At 40.6% G+C, this 19,868-nt stretch overlaps 1 protein-coding gene across 3 annotated transcripts in view; it reads right to left on the bottom strand.

Annotated features, from left to right (window-relative positions):
• Nucleotides 1–1,437: 1,437 nt before the first annotated feature.
• The window catches only part of prkci (protein kinase C, iota), a 90,066-nt gene continuing 71,635 nt past the window's right edge, over nt 1,438–19,868 (bottom strand). For 2 of the 3 annotated variants that reach the window (XM_067994911.1, XM_067994912.1), the window contains 4 exons: nt 17,835–17,914; nt 16,237–16,326; nt 11,992–12,107; nt 1,438–10,958 (listed from right to left, as the gene is read on the bottom strand). In XM_067994911.1, coding sequence (XP_067851012.1) covers nt 10,871–10,958; nt 11,992–12,107; nt 16,237–16,326; nt 17,835–17,914 — 374 coding nt within the window. In that variant the 3' untranslated portion in view covers nt 1,438–10,870. Of the gene's footprint in view, nt 10,959–11,991; nt 12,108–13,307; nt 13,506–16,236; nt 16,327–17,834; nt 17,915–19,868 lie in introns of those variants that run through there. The other variant, XM_067994913.1, reaches the window with a different exon arrangement.

The following is a 19,868-nucleotide window of genomic DNA, read 5'->3' as shown; positions in this document are numbered from 1 at the left end:
GAGGCGACGAGGTTTCAGGTGGGAATTCTGGAGCTTAGTGCCTAGACGGCTGAAGGCATGGCCGCCAATGGTGGGGGGTGCACAAGAGACCAGAGTTGGACCAAAGGAGAAGCTGGAATTGCTCTGCAGTCGCTGCTTGCAAAGTCAGCTGAAAATTCTGCATTGTATATATTACAACTCCATTTCGGGAACCCTCTGTTTGAGCTGACACAGATTCATTGAACCACAGAGGTCCAAGCTTCTGTCCTCATAGGCCACATAGGTGTACATCAAGCAGCCTCAGGGACCGCGTATGGGAGGTAATGTTCACCGTCACCGCTTGGGCAGTAAGCTGGCAGGCGGGCAGGTGATGCGCTCCGCCAGTTACCACCCAGGTGAAAATGATCCCCATGAAGTTTAAATCCCCATTAATTTGCATATATCTCAAAGTGCTAATGCTAACAAACCTTGGTGTTCCGATTTAGGATTTAACTGCCAATCAGGCAACTGGGCTAGAAACAGCCCATTCCCAACCTCCAGGCCCACAGAAATTCAAACAGGACAATCCAGTGAGAAAGAAATACATAGATGCAAATATAACTGAATTGCCTGGGCTTCCAGGGATGGGATTGCCAGGACCCAGGGACCGCTGGTTGGTCACACCTGCTCTACTATGGGGCATAGGCAGGTTGGAAAGTCACCATGAGCATTTGGACGTTCTCCCGGTTAATTGGAGAAACTGCATCATTTAAACTACAAGGTGGACGAACTAATTGCAGGCAGAAGTGATTTAGACACTACCAGTCTAAACCTCCTGTCCTGTAAGCAGTTTGAAAAGGATGTTTCTTGTATCAGCTCGTTCTCACCCAATATCCACATGTATACACATTCCAGAAGGGAGTCATCTGATAGTGCTAAGCGGTGATTTCCGTCTTTCAATACTATTTATAAGTTTTATTGATTGGCTGATTGAAAGAGGTGAACAATTCACTTGGTGAAAGTGTGACGCACAATAGGACACATTTTTATATTGTACCTTTCACAAAACTTTATTTAAAAAAAACCCAAAGAACGTTCTCCCAGTTTGAGGAATGTAAATGACGGTATTTGGCATTTAGTGTTAATATATGCAGCACGAAACGTTTTGTACCAAGTTCAGCTGTCAATACAGTAGTTTTGAAAAGATCTTTAACCAGTGAACAATATATAAAGTACAAAGAACAAATGTGTTGTGGCATTCGCCCAACTTAAAACAAAAGAAAAGGAAGTTCATGTTCCAAAGTGAAAGCAAAGTCCTGGAAAAAAGTGTAAAAAAAGTGTGCAACACTGTGCAACAAGGTCTACTTTCAGCTCTGTTGCACCTGCTCCTTATGTGTACTCTAACTTAAAAGAAAGATTCAAACTGAAGTAAGGAAGCATGAGATGGACACCAAGGTCCACAGATGACATTATGACAAAGACTACGGCAGGTCTAATTGAAAATATTTATAGTACTGTTCCCTGCAAACTAATCTCACAGAGACCACATCCATTCTGTTTTCCTTCCCGCGCTGAACATGTAAAAAAACACTGAATATTACAAAAGGTATGGGTGACATTCTTTCTTTGTAGTTACACAAGTTTCCTTAAAAACGAAACTTAAGGGCTCACTTGTGCTTCATCTGAACAGCTCAGGAGAAAGAGTTCACACACAGATTAAGACAAACATGTTTCAAGAACTCGAATTTGAAAAACCCAAGGTTTAGTTACGATATGAAAACTTAATTTATGTTTAAAGTGTTGTAGTTCTGACTCTGCAACTCCAGCTGATGTAACCCTGATTTGCAAGGCAAATTATTGCTCATTTTACATATAAATCTACTACAGGGCTATCTTCTAAAGTCACAAATTATTACAATCCCTTAGAAAACTTATATTCTGATAACTAAAAGTTCCCTTACACAAACCTGGAGTTCAAGTTCCCAAATCAAAACGTTAAATGTCATTGCCAAAATGATGGTACTCCTCTCTTGTCCAAATTAAGTTTTACCAAACGACGAGGTAATAACATGGCTGAATGGTCAAGTTTCAACTTAAGCCTTCACTGATGTTATAGCCACTAGGAGCAATAAATGTGAAATACACCTTTCCAAGATCTGCAGTTAGTAACTGGGCTTGGGAACTTTATTCCAAGTTTCTTGCCGCCATAGAAAGAGGCTACCTTATTTTTTTTTAAAAAACATTCCTTGGAGATGGACCTTGGGTAGGTGTCTGAGGTTAATGTGGTCCGAATGTAATACAAATCACAAATGCTTTTTTTATGATATGCAGTGGCAAGTAAGTGACTGCTGCTTCACAGGGACATTCTTCATCCTTGAGAGTAAAGCTTCATTTACATAAGTGCGGTTCTTTTTACATTTAATTCCAGACCTTATGGTTCCTTGTTTATGGTGGAATAGTTTTTGGGCCTGAATTGGAGGCAGACATGATTATACATGGAGAATACATCATGCGCAGCCATAGGCTACGGGCAAGCACAAGAGATGTGTTATTGTTCCGATATGGGCATTTTTCCTGGAATTGTGGATTTTCCATGCAAAATTGAGAAATTGGGACAGTAAATTGCAATGGTGGCCGAGGTTGTCCACTTCTGTGTTCGCCAGCCAGTGATTCACTTTAACGTGCGGAAAATCATAAGCTAGCGAGTGCAGAAGTGGAAAACCTCAGCCAGTTAAGTGTGCAAATTCAAGGGATATCCCTCCTACTAAATCAGTTGCCCCAGCTCTGGTTTGTACCACACGAGGAGACTGATCTGCCGACTCGTGAGCAACAATGTCCCGGGCAAGTTACAGATCGTACCCCCTCTCCCCCACCCCCAGCTCTGATCATGCAGAACACACATCAATGAATTACAGAATGCCAAGGTTAGAAATAAACTTTCATTTTAAACGGATTGGGTTCCTGTGAAGTGAAACCCTTTTTACTCCTTAGTTTTAACTGTCCACATTCTCCATTAAATACAGGTAATGTTTAATGAAGATACAGTCACGTGTGGTATAATGTAAAGGCAGCAGATGAACAATTTCCTGTCAAACTGCAATTGGTGAGACAGACAACTACAGGCTGATCATGTCAAGCAAGAGCTGCCACTGCAGACAGTGGCACGAACCTCCCTGAAGGTGCAGTTGGTAAATTTGATTGTGATACTGAACCACACAAACGAAGGAGATCCCAGATTTATTCCCTATAGTCTATGCTAAATTATTTCAGCCGGGGGTTGGGGGAAGAGGACAGCATTGCAAATAGTCGTACCGTCCCGGGCTAGGGAGGGAGAAGAAAAATCAGCTAGGGCTCTCGATCACTATCTTTGAGCCCTGCTGGAAAGTGCAGTGTGGGGTAGTCAGGTGAGGGTAGAATCAGGCAGAGCAGTGATACTCAACACAATTAAATAGCCTGGTCACATGTAAAGAATGGGAGAGTGGCCAGGGCCTGTGCAGCCCAGTGGAGAAGATGTGGTGGGTGGGGGAAGAACTAGAAGGACAAGAAAATAACACTACACAGGGTTGCCAGTTCTGCAACGCCATTCAAGGTTTGACAGCCTTGGTTGCCAGTGCAATGGTGGCAGGTTATGACAACTTGTACCTTTTGTGGGCTGCTGTTCACCGAGACAGAGTGATCCCAGAAAGTGAACGCAGGTCAATGTTAACTTAAGGTAGATTTCAAATCCCAACTACATTAACCTCCCCTTTATCGGAGCTCGGGCACGTACGGGGCTATAACTGAGGTGTGTTTAAAGGTGAGAATCACTTCCCAGCTGGATCTTCTCCAGACTGAAAAAGCCTCATTATACACATGCTCAATTCTTGATTGTGAAATGTATAAAATTTGCAAATTATAGTCCCTTAATATTTACATGTGGAATTCATTCAACCACAGTCCCCTTCAAAAAAAAAGCAGGAAATAAAAAAAACTGTAACCACTCCTCCAAACCAAAAAAAAAACACCCACAAAATCGTGGTCTCTTTTTCGGTTTTTGTTGCATTTTGGCACGTGCACAAACAGTAAATCAAGAATCACCCGAACCTTAATGCTTCCATTAAATCTCCTTTACTTTCAGGAAAACCCTGCAGTAACATTGTGGTTACATAGTGCATCAAAGTATATAAAATATTAAATGGCATACGTGAGGTAAATCCAGATTATTACTTCAAATTAAGGCAAAAGAAAAGGGTAGGGCCGGGGAACAATAATGAAAATTAATGAAAAGTAAATTTAGAACAGGTATCAGGAAGAACTGTTCCACTCAAACAGTCAGCATTGTTTCGGCTCAGCTACCAAGCAAAGTAAGAGGCAAATCCATTCTGTTATTCACAGTACAATTAGATGCCATGACGGGAGAATTTATGCATCGGAGTGATGGAGCATGGTAAGGCGGAATGGCCTGTTCTCATTCCTGACCCTAGCCCTTAAATTCATTCACCCAGGTTTGTGTCCATGATTACTTGTGCCGTAGAATTTAAAGGAATACTGTACAAAAACTGGCAAAAAAAAAAATTAGATATGTTCATTCTGAAAGTCTTCCATAATCATAATTAAACAAATGTTTCAGCATTGTAACATTTCCTCCCCCCACTCAATTTAATTCCACACTAACACAAGCCACAATCCCAACTGATAATATACCAGAAGTAAAGCAGAGACTGAAACTCAATACTCTGGGCACGCTCCATATTCAATCAATGTTCACTACTGTTATTTTTGCAGAGCACAAAGCAAACTCACTCACCAGCCCCATGCTCAGGAATCTAATCAAAAAACTGTTTACAGAGGTCCAACGTCGACAGGGATTAATTTCGCAATTTATAATTGATCTCTAATCTAATAACATTAGCCTGTGGAATCATCCTTCAGCCAATTCCTTGGATCAATTCCAGGTTTACTCTCCACTGCAGTGCCCCAATCTACGAGGCTCAACAATTCTCACATACACACACAAATACTGGGGAGGGGCTTTTCTTCCCAGACAGAGATAAGAGCCAATTTCTGAAATCAAAGATCTCAGGGTTTTAAGGCTGAATCCGTTACATTACATTCAGAGGAATGAGATTGTGGAAATTGGATTGGAGGTGTTTCTCAGCAGAATTATTCAGACAGTATGGTTAATGAACAAGCACAGAATGCAGAGATTTCCCAACTCATGATTCTGCTACACATGCTCCCCTTCAGCTCCCACACAAATATGGAGAACAACATTTATGCCTGAAGAAACCACTGTGCTTGATTTAAAAAAAAATACATACAATGCTACAAAAAATGTCAACATATTTTTTGCTGGGACTGTTCTTTCAAATCTCTCCTTGGGGAGATTTCTACTGTTCACTGTTAACAGTGAAAACCTATACATCTTCCATTTTGTGCACATTTACGACTTTTCTATAAGTAGTGAACAGCAGAAATCTCCTCCCTACATTCACCAGGCTGCTCCTTTAATCCACAATTGTGGTTAACAATTTAGTGCCTGCCATGAAATTCCCACAAAAACAGGAACGGCAGGACCAGTGGATTTGTTTTTAAGAGGGTGAACGTATCTGATGATTATTTATTCTCCTTCAAATATTTTATGAAACCACAATATAATGCATTATTGAATTCCGTGCATAAGTGATTAGTGTGGATATTAAACAGGACCAAGTTTACACAACACTGGCTTCCCCCTCATCAAAATAACACACAAACTACACCTACGTGAGAAAGTGGACACTGCAATTCTCGGTCTCTTGCTCTAACGGAATGGTACAATATTAGAGCTTGTGTAGGGTTCCTCAGAACGATGCCACATTGATTCCAATTAAGTCGAAGTTACACATGGACTCCCAGTCTAAGGAGGAGCTAAACCGTTAAACTGAAGATCACTGGAAGAAAGGGAAAAGCAAGCCGAGACAGAGTACATAGTGAGAATTTTTGTCATCGGATCGGATAGCAGAGGACTGGCACTTCATTCAGCACAAAACGATTTTGGACACGATGTCACGTTACAATTGCAAAGGCCACAATACATAGCTCTGGGTATTAAGAGTTGGTTTTAAACACAGTGTAAGCATGGCAGCAAAGAGAGAGACGGTCTAATAAAAGAAACCACATATAATAATAAGAAATGAAACACCAAAACCCATTCACAAACTGCTAGGTTTTAAAACACATTTCCCGAAACTCAAAAGGTAGATTCCCCGTCAACCCGTTGCCAGTATATACCAGTAATTACGATACTCGACTGAACCAGGCCATGGTATAGGATCCTACAGGGGACAAACTATATTGTCTATATTGTATTTGAAAGGCACTCCTGTACCATAAGCAGCAGATACACATTACAGCACAAAGTTAAATTAATATTCTTCTGCACCAGCGCTGTAAAAACAGCAATCAGTAGTTGTTGCTAAATAGTTACGAAACATAACAAACGGCAGTATCTTCTGCTCAACTAAAAACTTGCTGTTTTGACCCATAATAAACCAAAAAAGAATAAACACTGGAGAGAAGACAAATTAAATAACATTTAAAAAAATTACATAAGAGCACTGAGCAGGGGCAAAAATGGGAAGAGTACACGTAACAATCAGAGATCCCAGAAACGTAGCTATGCTTGACTCAGTGTTGCAATGCTCTAATTTAAAATGAACCAACCAACACTAATCCATTTATTTTTTGCAACTAACCACATGTATGAACATAAACCTCAGCGTTAAACTGAGGACTTAGCAGTTTAACGTTCATATATGTGACAATTACAGTCAGCCTCAATAATCAGCTCCCTAACGTCAAAATTAAAGGACCCAACCTGAACCTACTGGCCACCTGTTTAGAGTTTAACTGGTTCTGAGACAGACTGTCATCATGGGAAAACATCATAGCATGTGTATCGTCTCTGTTAAGTAGGCAAGCAGAAGCACTGAAAATAGAAACTGTTAAGAAGGATCTATCTACTAAGGGATGTTAGTAATTACAATACTCAACTGAACCAGTGGAGATGAGAGACGGGGAAATTATATGAATACAACAGACTGGGGCTGTTGGAACACCATCCTAGCTGGGTCTTTAACACTTGCAAATTCAAAAAAAAAACTTATTTGCAAACACTCCCAACATGACAAGAGCATGGGCGCCATGACAGGGTTTGCATTGAAGTTTTTGTGCATAAGTAGTTGATATTTTTCCTTCAGCAAAATTCTTGGACTCTTCAGGCCGCTGCTCACGCCAGTCACTGGAAACAACATTACCCCTTTAAAAGATAAACAACCTCCTGCAGCTATCAGAACCCTTGAATGACCAGTAACGCTGGTCATGGAAACCCCCATTCCAGAACTTAGTAATTGCTGCTGCAACCACCTAAAAGCTATAGTCAGCTTCTCTTTTTCCAATAACCATCCAGCAAGATTAATTTTTCACTTCAACAAAATCAAAACATTCACAAAATATTTGAGGGGGGGGGGGGGGGGGGGGGGAGACAAAAACAATTTAAAATGATACATTACTACGGAGCAGTTAAATACTTTGATGCACACATAGCTTTTAAAACCCGGCACTGCTCTGTTTTACTAACAATTCTGTACTTGAAGCTTTCAAAATATTCATGAATCTTTAACCACCAAACTCCTGTTCGCTCTTGGCAGTTGTACAATCAAAAACAGTCTCCTCCAAAAACAAAAAGAGTTACTTCATGCTACACACACACACTCGATTCTCCTGTAAATTTGGCCTAGAACTTCTGTATCAGCCCTCTGACTGCACAGCTCAGGTCTAGGCATGGTCCTAATACCCATGCAGTTGTATCACTAGTTCACTGGTATTTTGAGAAGGACCTGTACTTTCCAAATTCAACTATTCCCTTGGCAATGAGCATTTCTGAATGGTGAACTATATTCATGCAGATGGTTAAGAACCCAAGCTGTATGCATTTCAGTGCCCTGAATAAATAAATGTTAAAGAGACGATATCCCATTCTCTTGGTGTGTGAGTGTGGATGTTTTTGCCTCGGCTATGATTGGCCCCCCGACTCCCCAAAATCCAGAGTTGAATAACCTGCCAGCATTCACCATCTTACATGTCAAGAATGCCCACTTCATCAAGGTATCATAGGACTCCTGGCATCCATCGTTTTGTTCCCCAGCAAGAGGCACTGCCTGGAGGAGAAAAGGATGAAGAATGGAAAAAAAAATCAAGAGTTCATAAAAATCTCATCTTGCACCAGCAGCTCTATACTACTGCCCTATGGTGCAAGTCATGATGGCAGCCAATTTCTGCACTGTTACATTCACCTGTCTAGATATACAGAAAATACTGTGAATGTTACTACAGTGCGGAAAAAGCAGAAAAGATCACTAAACCAGAAGGGGATATGGTCGCTTTAATCGTCTTCTAGAACGTGCCATAGGTTGAAAGGCAAGGTGTAGTTTATTGAACAATTCCGTAATCCTAAAAGGTACCTTTACTGGTGTTTCTCAGCTACCTCTTAAGCAGTTATATGCTTTCGAATTGATAGACACACCCTGGGATGGGGAGTTAAGCAGCACTCTACCCATTCATATTAATCATTGCAGCAGAACATTCTGGCAATCAGCAAAGCCACTCTGGTTTTCACAACGAAAAAAAATGGATGGTATCATATAATGAAATCCCCAAAACACCCAAAAGTCCTAGAATGTAACTGAATTTGACCTATTCATTAACTGTAAACCAATGGCCCTGAACATAAGGAATAGCAACCCCTTTAAATATTATAAGTACACTGGTTTTCTATTTTCACAGACCAACGGACAGAATAGTGGATTGCAATCCCCAAAACATCATTAACATTTCCTGAATCCCCAGTACTAAAAAACAAATGTTAAACCAGTATGTCGAGAAAGAACTACATGGAATGCCTCATTCTAGCCGGACTGTAAGCAGCAGTTTTAAAGCAGAACAACAGACGCTGGTAAATCTATGGGCATTCCCTTTTTCGACATTTAGGATTACATGACATTCCGTAGGATATACTTTCTCTTTCAGGTGGTAACCAACCATGTCAAGTATTGGATACAACCACTACAATCTGAAGATTAAGTGGGTCTGCAGAAGGCAGCAACATCATTCAAAGCAAGTTATACTGCAATTCCCATGACTACGATAAAATTGCAGTCCAGATTTGGCAAAGTTATACTTCCCACAAGTTATTACATAAAATCAAAACTATATTCACTACAGTAAGATAATAAGACAGGGGAAGGGAAGAAAGGGCAGGGAGAGGAGAGAGAGAAAAGCAATAGTTTTGTTCAGTTTTGTTGTAGTGACAGAAATATGTAAAGCTTGTTCGATTAGATGTAGAAGAGGTTAACAGAATAATGCACAGTCAATTTAGTAGGTTGTATCTTTTAGATGTATAATTGTAATTGCAATTTATCAAACATGACGGTAGCAATTTTCTCTACACGGGACGCCGGGTGATCCCTCTTGTGCTGCCACAAGGCAGAAAAGCTAAGTTTGGAGGACGGGAAATGGTCAGAGTGAAGCCGGTAAATATCGTCAGAAACTATTTGCTTAGGAATCATGCCTGGTTTTGCTTCTACTTCTTAACTTGAAATCACTTGCGTTTGAGTGTCATTGTGGGGCAAAAAGGATGCAAGAAACAAACTTTATACGGTGTCAGCTCTGTAACAGTGAATACTATTGAATCTTACATATGTAATGAAATGTGTTTTCTTTGCGGGGGGGGGGGGGGGGGGAGGGAGAAGGAATATGAATGCGTCTTTAATTTCCAAGTACTTGAACAAACGCTCATTACAGATCCTAGGAAACCTTTGTTCTGCTTTCCCGGCATCAGCTGCCGCCGCTACAAATAGCAGGAGTCAGAAGGTCATTTTAGTAATTTATGTACGAAGTATAACAGTGACAATAAGTGGCAGATCATTCCCCACCCTGCATAGCTCCTCATCCAATGCACAATCCAGATTGGCTTAGTTCCAGTGGACTATACTGGCAGGACTGAAAGCCTTAATCGACACACTGTGGTGCAGAATACAATTTTACCTGCATGTATATATATATATATATATATATTTATATAAAAAAAGACACCTTTCACATCAGTGCAGACACAAGTATAGTCACAGTATGTTTGTGCACTTTTTTTTGTAATTCTCATTTACGTGGTCCCAAAAAACTTGCTATAACTTAAAAAAACTAATAGGTCAACTAAATAAATGGCGTCAGTTGTTCTACAACTCAGTTGCTGTACATTATCTTGCTGGTATCGTGCTAGTAGTTGGAAGCAATGTTTGAAATGCTTTTCTTCCCCCTAACCTTGGACACACCTTTCCAATAGATAAGGGCAATGTTTTACCAGAAAAAGCATTTATGTCAAAGCCATCAGCTGCCATCTCCCTGAGCAAATACCACTGGCCGCAGGCTGGTAGAGGTGTCTTGGGGGAGCAAATGAAGCCTTTTGAGTCATGCTCGTAAGGTTTACTATAACACCAAGAGGATAAAGCTAACTTTCCACCCTTCGCAAATGAAAAAAAAACAAGCAAGTCAGTTCTCAGCTAAGTTAAGATTGCACTTGCTCCCCCACAAAAACCATCCTGGCCACCAATTTAATAGTGTCAGTAGGAAATATCAGGGAGGGAAAATGAAGGTAGTCACTCAGCTGCAGAGGATAAGGTCTCAGGGCAATTAATCTGCAGCCCATGGTTAAATTGGAATAGATATACATAGGTGCTCATCGGCCATTTGCTGGATTAGAGTTGGGATGAGTATTCTCAAACCATTAGCTGTACAGAGAAAAGGCTTTGGCTACTAAAGCAAGGCATTCATTGTTTTCAGCTCTTCCACATGCAATATTGGAGGCACTGGCCCAGAGTGCACAGATTCCAGCCAGTCAGACACATTCTTCAGCTGACATCAGAAGGGGATTGATGTATTCAAAGCCTTCGAATTCTGATTGGTCGATCTTCTTTACAGCATCACTAAGGAAACAAAAAGAGAAAAAAAAAATCAGAAATACGGGAACACGGCAAATTGTTACAAAGGGCAATAATGAGGCATCACATCATATCATTCATTTTCTGTAGGACTCCATACAATTTCTCAACTGTAAGATCTAATTGCTACCAAGCTGCCCTAGGGAATGTAATTCTGGAAAGGGCGGATAGAAAAAAAAATTGGATAGTCAAACCCTTGCAAGCCAGTTCAATGGAGCATTAGCAGAACCTGACTGCACTCTCAGTTAGGCAACTGGTCATAGCATGGAAGGACGCAAGGGAGAACGAAGTCTAAAAGGTTAAGAATAAAACTAAGGCAAGTGATTTGTCGCAGTATGAGATCCTGCAACATATCCCACCTGTCGCTGGAATTGCTGACCAAGCACTGCAATTGTGCATGAAAAGCCCCAGGGCAGTGAGAATTGTTTCTGAGCAGATCTGAAAGATAACAGATCATTTGCCCTTAACATAAACATACATAATAGGGTCAGAAACAACCACCAGAGATATAAGAATGAACATTTTGCACTCATACCATCCAAACCTTACACCACAAACAATACTAGTAATGTTTTGGATTATTCCAATTGAATTGAATGTGACCCTATAAACCATGTTAAATTCAAATTGACTATAGAATGAATCTAGAACAAAACCATATGAATGTTCCTGGTTTATTCACAGTAGATTTCGACCATGCAATGTCACATAAGCGATTGCCAATGCAACAGATGCACACAAAATAGTTGTAGCTTTCTCACTTCCTTTACAACACACATTTCTAATCAGAATAAAAACCGTGGCCAATAGTTCTAAGGCACAAATAATTTGTCCTGATTCAACCAGCCTGCTTAAGGTACAGCTGAAATAACTTTAGATGCCCACAATGTATATAACTTGTGGGGGGGGTGGGTGGATGGAACAGAATTGAATTGATCTCTTGTTGATTCCAGACGAGCAACATAAACTATTTGGCTCTTACCGAGAACAGAGGAAAATGACTATGACTGCTACTTACTCATCATCTGGAGTGAGCTGGACGGGTTCATTAGTAAACTGGGAGTCAAAATTGTCAAGTCCATATTCACCAGAAATGTGTGGCTTGAAGGGTGGGATGATCTGCCTCTGTTCCATCTAGATTATCAATAATAAAAATTTAAATGTTTAATTTTCACTTGAATTGGTTTTCTTCTTTGTAAATTATGTGGTCATGCTCACTCTGCCAGCTGCAGGGCTTCTATGTGGAATGACTATGTGGTTAACACTAATGCAGTTCTTAATGGATGTGAATCCTAAGCACAAAACTGCCCATTATTTGACAGTGATTGCATCAATTAACAACTTCAGAAAGGTAATAAGAATGGTAGTGAGATCTTGAAATGTCATACTGATGAATTAAAGAGGACTCTTCTGAGATTCAGGTTGAAGCACATTTTTGCAGCAGAGTAGAGGGAACATAACTCTATAATAAATTGTGCTATACCTACCGGGCACAGTGTGACACAGATTGGGTGTGCAAAAATGGAAAAATGTTTAATTTCTTAGCAACATAACTGTCATTGGGAGTACTGATTGTCAGGGATCATTATGCCTGGCAGTGCGAGAGAAAGGAATTAACATCAGTCAAGATACAGTCATTAACCCATGGCTCTTCAGTTTGAACTGATGTTGTTAACTCAGTTCTTTCACACCTTTGGGCTGATTCCACCTAAGTTCATTCTATCAATGCGGCCAGCATTCAATGTTTAAACAGAGTTACATAGTAAGAGAATGATTAAAGTTGATCATAGTCCTTTTGTAACAATTTTGAATATTTTCCCAAAGGCTTTTCTGTCATAACAATAAAGGGAAAATTGCTGCAGAATCCAATTTCCAGTACTCGATACAGTCAGATTACCAGACATTTAAGGGATGGTTCCGCAGTCCAGCATTCCCAGACAGCACAGTTCCAAACAGCGTGACTTGGAAATCGCGAGATAGCAATTTACGTATCCTTCCTCCAATCCAATTGCTGCTCACAGTTCAGCCTTCTCTACAGTGGGCAGCTTGATTGGTCACTCTGATGAACATCTACATTCTGTTCGTGAGTGCGACACCAACCTCCTCGTGGTTTCCTCTTTTCCACTCCAAGCTTCTCTTCTTTTGCCTTCTACACGATTCTAACTAAGCTCAATGCAAACTTCAGGAACATTACCCCATTGTTCTCCTAGGTACTCCGCAGCCCTTTGTTCTGAACGTTGACTTCAGCAACTTAGTTACCGTACATATTTTCTTGCCAGTTTCTCCCATCCAACCTCCACTCCTCCTCCCATACCATTTCATAGTCTTACTCTGCTCTTGACACACCCGCCAGTGATCAGATCTTTCTTGCTTTTTAAAAAAAAAATCTGTATATCATTAAATCCATTAACCGCCTCTCTCCGACAGGAATCAGCGTTCTTGACTTTTAGAGGTTGCTTTCCTCTCCCCTCTGTTAGTTCAGTCCTAATAATGCACTTGTTTATCTTCCAGTCTTCATTTGTGATGAAAGATCTACAACCAAAACATTATTTCAGAAACTGTTACTGCTGCTGCAAATTCCTACCTCTTTGACCAAACTTTTGGTCACCTATCCCAATATCTCCTCCTTTGGCTTGGTGTCAATTTTTTGGTTTGATAACGCTCCTGTGAAGTACCTTGAGTACCTGAAGACGTTTTACTACATTAAAGGCACTATATAAATGCAAGTTGTTGTTGCTGGGCAGTAGTGTCACTGTTGTATACATCAGCTTGGTTTTTCTGATTGGCATTATTTTAATGTCGGCAGTAACTGATTCATTTTAAATGGGTTATCCCTGGCATTAAAATAATGTCGATTGGAAAATCCAGGCTATCCACCTGTATTGAGACTGCAACAAGCAGAATGTGCTCCTTCACCACCACCCACCACACCACCCCACCCCCTTCTTCGTTCTGTGGATGGTGCATTACTGAATCATACAAATCGAGAAGGGCCCCAAGATTGATCCCTGCCCTGTGCTGAGTGAGATGATTTTGTTCTCAGCTGAAGCAGGGGCTATGACTGGCTTCAGCATTCCTGAACTAGGGAGCATTCCTAACCCAGATTAGTGGCCAGTGACCTTTGTTGAACAGTGTGTATGATAATTGCATATAGAAATCTCTCTCTCATGTGCATGCAAACATGCGCAGACACACACGTCAGGTGAAGACAGATTAAACTTGTTTGAAGTGCCCCTACGGTCAAACATCTGCCGACACTCATGGTCAAGGTTCAGATACAAATGATCATTTGGGGTATTTTGTTCTCTACTTACTGACTCAGTAACTGTTGGAAATAATATTTCCCCATTTACTTTATCAAATCTTGTGGTCAAGTGGTCTGCCAACACTCACTCTGTGGGTTTGTATACAAACGGTCATTTGGGATGTGAAACAGAGGGTTGCCATGCCCATTTAACCAATACCTCAGAATGAGCCATCATCTTCAAGGGATGATGTGGAGATGCCGGTGATGGACTGGGGTTGACAATTGTAAACAATTTTACAACACCAAGTTATAGTCCAGCAATTTTATTTTAAATTCACAAGCTTTCGGAGGCTACCTCCTTCCTCAGGTGAACGATGTGGAAATGGATGAGAAGAGGAGGAGGGAAAAGAAAAAAAAAAGAAAAATGAGAGAAAGTGGGTGGTCAGAAAGGAGGACAGAATCATAGAATTGCACAGCACAGAAGGCCAATCGTCCTGTGCTGGCTCTCTGAGAACCATCTATTTACTCCCACTCCCCGGCCTTTTCTCCATACCCATTTAATTTTTCCTTCTCAATTATTTATCTCCTCCTCTTTTAAAAGCTATGAATTTTGCTTCGATCACTGTTTCTGGTAGAGTTTTCCATGTCCCAACAACTGTCAATAAAAATTCTCTTAACCACTCCATTCATTCTTTAGGTGATGAAATTAAAGGCACGCTCTCTTGTTACTGGTTCACCAACCACTGAAAATAGTCGTTCCCTGTGCCCCCCCAGTTTTATCTTACAAAAACCTCTCAATTTTGTACCTTAATCAGATCTCCTCTTAACCTCATTTGTTCCAATGAAGAACGCCACAGTTTCTCCAGTCTCTTCTCATAACTAAAGCCCCTCATCCATGTACATTTTGTCTTCCATGGACTAAAGCAGCTTATGAAACAACAGATGACGCCCTGCCTAATGTTTACTCAGTCTGCCTTGGGGGAGGTTAAAGGACTACATGTGGTTAAGACACGAAGATCAAGTCCAAATCTCAAGGGAGTTCCCATTGTTACACTCTTGGCTCTCACTACTGTGCTAGCAGATAGAGGGCAGTGGAGGTCAAATGCCATAAAAACAGCAGGCAATCAGACCGCTTGGGGAGCAAATGACACCACTGAATCCAAGTAGATACCTGTGGCAGACCCAAATTCATAACACTGTCCTTTAACCAACATTGTATCTCTGCTGCTACATTCCCTTTAATATTGTGGGCCTTAATTTTATCAACGAGCCTCCTATCTGGCACCTTATTAAAAACCTTTTGAAAATTCATATACACAACACCCACTGCATTTCCTCCATCAATAAATTATTTCCTCAAAGAACTCTTAAATTTGTCAGACATAACTTGTGTTTTACAAATCCACATTGACTGCCTTTAATTAACCCTTTCTAAGTGAGTATTAATTTTATCCATATTATGTTCTGTAAAAATTTACCCTTTAATGAGCAGATGTAAGATCATAATATGCATTATACATTATATATAAAACTTTTTAAACATTTTTTAATAAATACAAAAAAAGCATACGAGCCATGAGAAAAAGCATTCATTTGATTGCATTATCATTCAAGATTATGAGGGGTTTTTGATAGAGCAATTAGGTAGAAACTGTTTCCTCTGGCAAGTGGGTTGTTAACCAGAGGTCATAGATTTAAAATAATTGGCAAAAAAACTAGAGGGGAAACGAGGAGAAGTTTTTTCACACAGAGGGTTGTTAAAATCTGGAACGCACTATCTGAAAGGGTGGTGGAATCAGATTCCATCGGCAACTGGACATGTAACTTGAAGAGGACTAATTTGTAGGGTTATGGGGAAAAAGCTGGGGTGTGGGACTAAATTGGACAGCTCTTTCAAAGAGCCGGCACAGGCACGACGGGACGAATGGCCTCCTTCTGTGCTGTAAGAGTCTATGATGATGCATTTTATGCTGCAGTTTTCATTTGAAGATGAATCTTGTTCCGCCCGAAACTCACCAAGTCCCAGTCTACATTGCGGAAGAAAGGATTGCCCTGAATATCAGCGAATCCCGTCTGTGGGTGGCATCCAAGCCGCTCTGCTGGGTCCTGGAACAAAAGCATAATTGATAAGACAATACTGAAGAGCATAGACAATCTTACGGCAGCAGTCAGCATTTGGATTTTATTTGAGTTTTTTTATAATGCGAGTTTGATGCTGTTAAGTGAGGGTTGCTAGTGCTGGGGAATAGAACGTTTACCATTCCAGGCATCAAGTGTTAGCATCGAGCACTCCCAAGTCAGGTAAAACCAATAGATGCAAACCAAACCTCCTTCCAATTTGTCCCAGCAATGTGCCACAGCCCACCTTTAGAAACACACCCCACACTGCAGCAGTGTAACGTCTTTCCATTTTTCAAATCAGCCATTCTATGTCCCTTCAGAGTAAGATTACCAATTTAGTGCCAATTAGTACTGAAATAGAATTGTGATGTGTGTCCATGTCCATGAGGAACTGGCCTGAGAGTGCTAGACTCATTTCATGTAGGACCCTTACAGTCAGCTAACACTTGGTGAATGGAACAGTAAATGTTCTACACCCAAGCACTAACATCCCTCACTTTTGGCAGCAGAGTAGATTCTCATCCCATGAATTGCAGCTGGATTTGAATCCAGGCTCCAGAGGTGAAAGAATAGCATCTAATGCACTATACCACTCGTCTCTTGGCATTTGCATTTTGAGGATAGGACGCATCCCCCTATTGTAGATGCATTTCTGTACAGTGGGGCTGACCTGCCAGTTTTCCGTGCCCCTTAAAATGTGCTGCCTATGATAATTACTCCACTAGCAGCCTGGCCCAGAATGGTGAAATTCAATGATTGAAGTCAGTACAGTTTAAATCAAATCACAGTCAAAGCTTAGTAGGGTTTGCAATTCTGGGATTCCAACGATGTTAATATGCAATCCTGGAATGCGCAACCTAAAAATCTGGGGATTTCAGGATTGCATTTACATGAATCAAACTGCCTGAACTATAATAGGCAATATAATCCTCAGATCTGCCCGCACTACTGCTGTACCCATGGATTTCAAAAAAGCTTCTGGTTCAGAAGGCAGATACAAAACTTAACATATTTTTTAAAAGCGGACAAAGGGGCAACAACCACTTGAATTTATTCATTATCTTTAATATAGTAAATGCCCCAGAAGAGAAACGGACACCAAAAAGTAACAGGGGAGTTAGAATTGACAACCAAAATAAGTTGAAGAGATGGTCTTTGAAAGGTGGGGAGTGTGAACAAGGTAGAGGGGTTTAGGAAGGGAATTCCAGAGTAGGTCCAAGATAGTTGACGGTTCTGCACACACAATGGAAGGGGCTGCTGACGAATAGACGAACCATCAGCCCCCATTAGAAATACATTCAGTTTTCTACATTCCGTGCAAGTTGACAAATAAACTTATTTTCTTTTACTAGTCAGCAAAAAGTTGTGACTTAAAGTTCACAATGTGTAAAATCCACAACAAAAAGATTACACTGACATACTGTCATCTTTTTGCATTTCTCAAAAAGTCAAACTTCGAAATACAGGCAATAAAACTAGTACAAAACCCAAACCTTATTGAGAAAGCCTTTCAATACACTTGCAGCTTTGACAGAGAGGGAGCGTGGAATACGGATTTGCTTTTCCAAAATGACTGAAATGCACAAAAATATAAGTTTGAATTAACAGTGTGCCCAGCACCAGTACAATTTAACACTTTAGACTGCTGGTCTAAACTGGACTGCTATCCTGACTGTATGCACTCCAGCTTATTCACCATTGTAGTTAACTTCCAATAAGAAAGTTAACTCTGTTAATAGGACTATAAAGAATATGAAAAGAGAATGGTGCATCTGATCAATGTTTATTTCAGGTGTGAATTTGTTCAGACTAAACGAAGGATCAGTGACTAAGGATCAAGATTTCCCTAGACTTTCAAAGTGGTAAACAAAAATGTTCAGAACCAGAAAAGAACACTGCTGTCCACTTGGGAGGTTCCAATATTACCACACTACACCCTCATCACTTTCATTCCTCAATTGTTTCTATTGTCAAAAAAAAAAATCCAGCTTACTCTTGAATTTGCTGATACCATCCGCCTCCACTATGTCTCTGGGCAGTACACGTGTTCATCAACTTCTGAGTGAAGTAGTTAAATCTAAACTGTCTGTGCACCTTTCCTCTGCTGAGTTTGAGCAGGCTACAGAGCTTATGATTATGTCAAACAATTTATCAGAGTTCAGCTAATTTATACCTTTTAGAATCTTGAAAATTCTTGGTAACGTCTCCCCAAGACTCCATTTCTCCAGTATAAACATTTACATCTTCATTAGTCTTATTATTTTAAAAATTCCCAGCTTGATAGCTTACTGCCAAATAGCACAGTCAACACTCAGTTGAAGCAATCAAGATTTAGCTCCTCATTGAGCCAAGGGATATAGATTTGGGATCGTAAAAGTGCTCATTATGGAGCAGATTTGGTTTTGGGAAGAAAGCTGGATGATGGTGCAAGCTGGATTCACTGAGTGACCTTCACATATATTTTTTTCTGCCAGGGCTTAAGGGGTAATATTAGTTCAGCAGCACATCAATTAAAAGGACAATTAAAATAACTAACGCCATTGGGACAAGTTTGAAGAGTTTTAGGCAACATTACCCAACATTGGGACTGCACCATAGTCCACTGTGTTTTGGCACATAAACCCGAATTCATTTTCTTACATTCTTGCCAGTATATGTTTAAAGTGAAAGCCAATCTGTCACCATTTTGCACAGTCTAAAAGTTTCAAAAGGCACACAGCTCTGCCAGTCTTTCCAGTCAGATTGCCTCAGCATACCAGCAACACCAAAGGGCAACTGGTTGGCGTCATGTTGCTAAGGAAACACTGGTGCACTGCTCAATTCTTTCCTTCTCTGCCCGAGTAATTGTAAATGAGATCAGTTACACAAATGCTGTTGGTGACTTTTTGTTTGAAACAAGGCTGTGACAGTGGGGAAAAGTGAATCATTGCAGGGTTGTTTCTAGGACTTTATTCTATAGTCTGGTAAGTAAAGGGAAAGGACCCGTGGGACCAAAAGAAAATCAAAATCACACAGGCAAACGAGAACTGAGTCACAAAAACAGAATTATTCTGTGCAAGGTTACTTGCGATAGTGAACTGAGTTTCTGATTGAGCCTCAAGTTGCCAGTGAAATGTGGGCAAGCTGCAGAGAAATGAAAATGAACAGGTGCTTGAAGCAGTGAAATTTGCTGCAGTGTCTCCAGACTGAGAGAAGAAAAAAAAACAGCCAAGGATCTTGCTCCTGGTCACTTTCCAATCATTCATGCTGGAAGGTGCGTGAGCACGGATGTTGGATGAGAGCAGGAACAGGCTTAGCTGTGATGCACAGCCCACGGCTGAGCAGCCTGCCAATATTATGGTGAACTTCTGGCAACTATTACCACAAAAAACACTTTTTTTTATATAAAGCAAATCAATGCAAGACAGAGAATGTAACGCAGAACTGATATACACAGATATCTGATCTTTCTGTTTCTTCACCATAAGAAGAAAGACTTGCATTTATATAGCGCCTTTCACGACCTCAGGACGTCCCAAAGTGCTTCA

Source organism: Heptranchias perlo, chromosome 13 (assembly GCF_035084215.1).
Source record: "Heptranchias perlo isolate sHepPer1 chromosome 13, sHepPer1.hap1, whole genome shotgun sequence".
Lineage (NCBI taxonomy): Eukaryota > Metazoa > Chordata > Chondrichthyes > Hexanchiformes > Hexanchidae > Heptranchias > Heptranchias perlo.
This window is presented reverse-complemented; position numbering and strand designations above follow the sequence as displayed.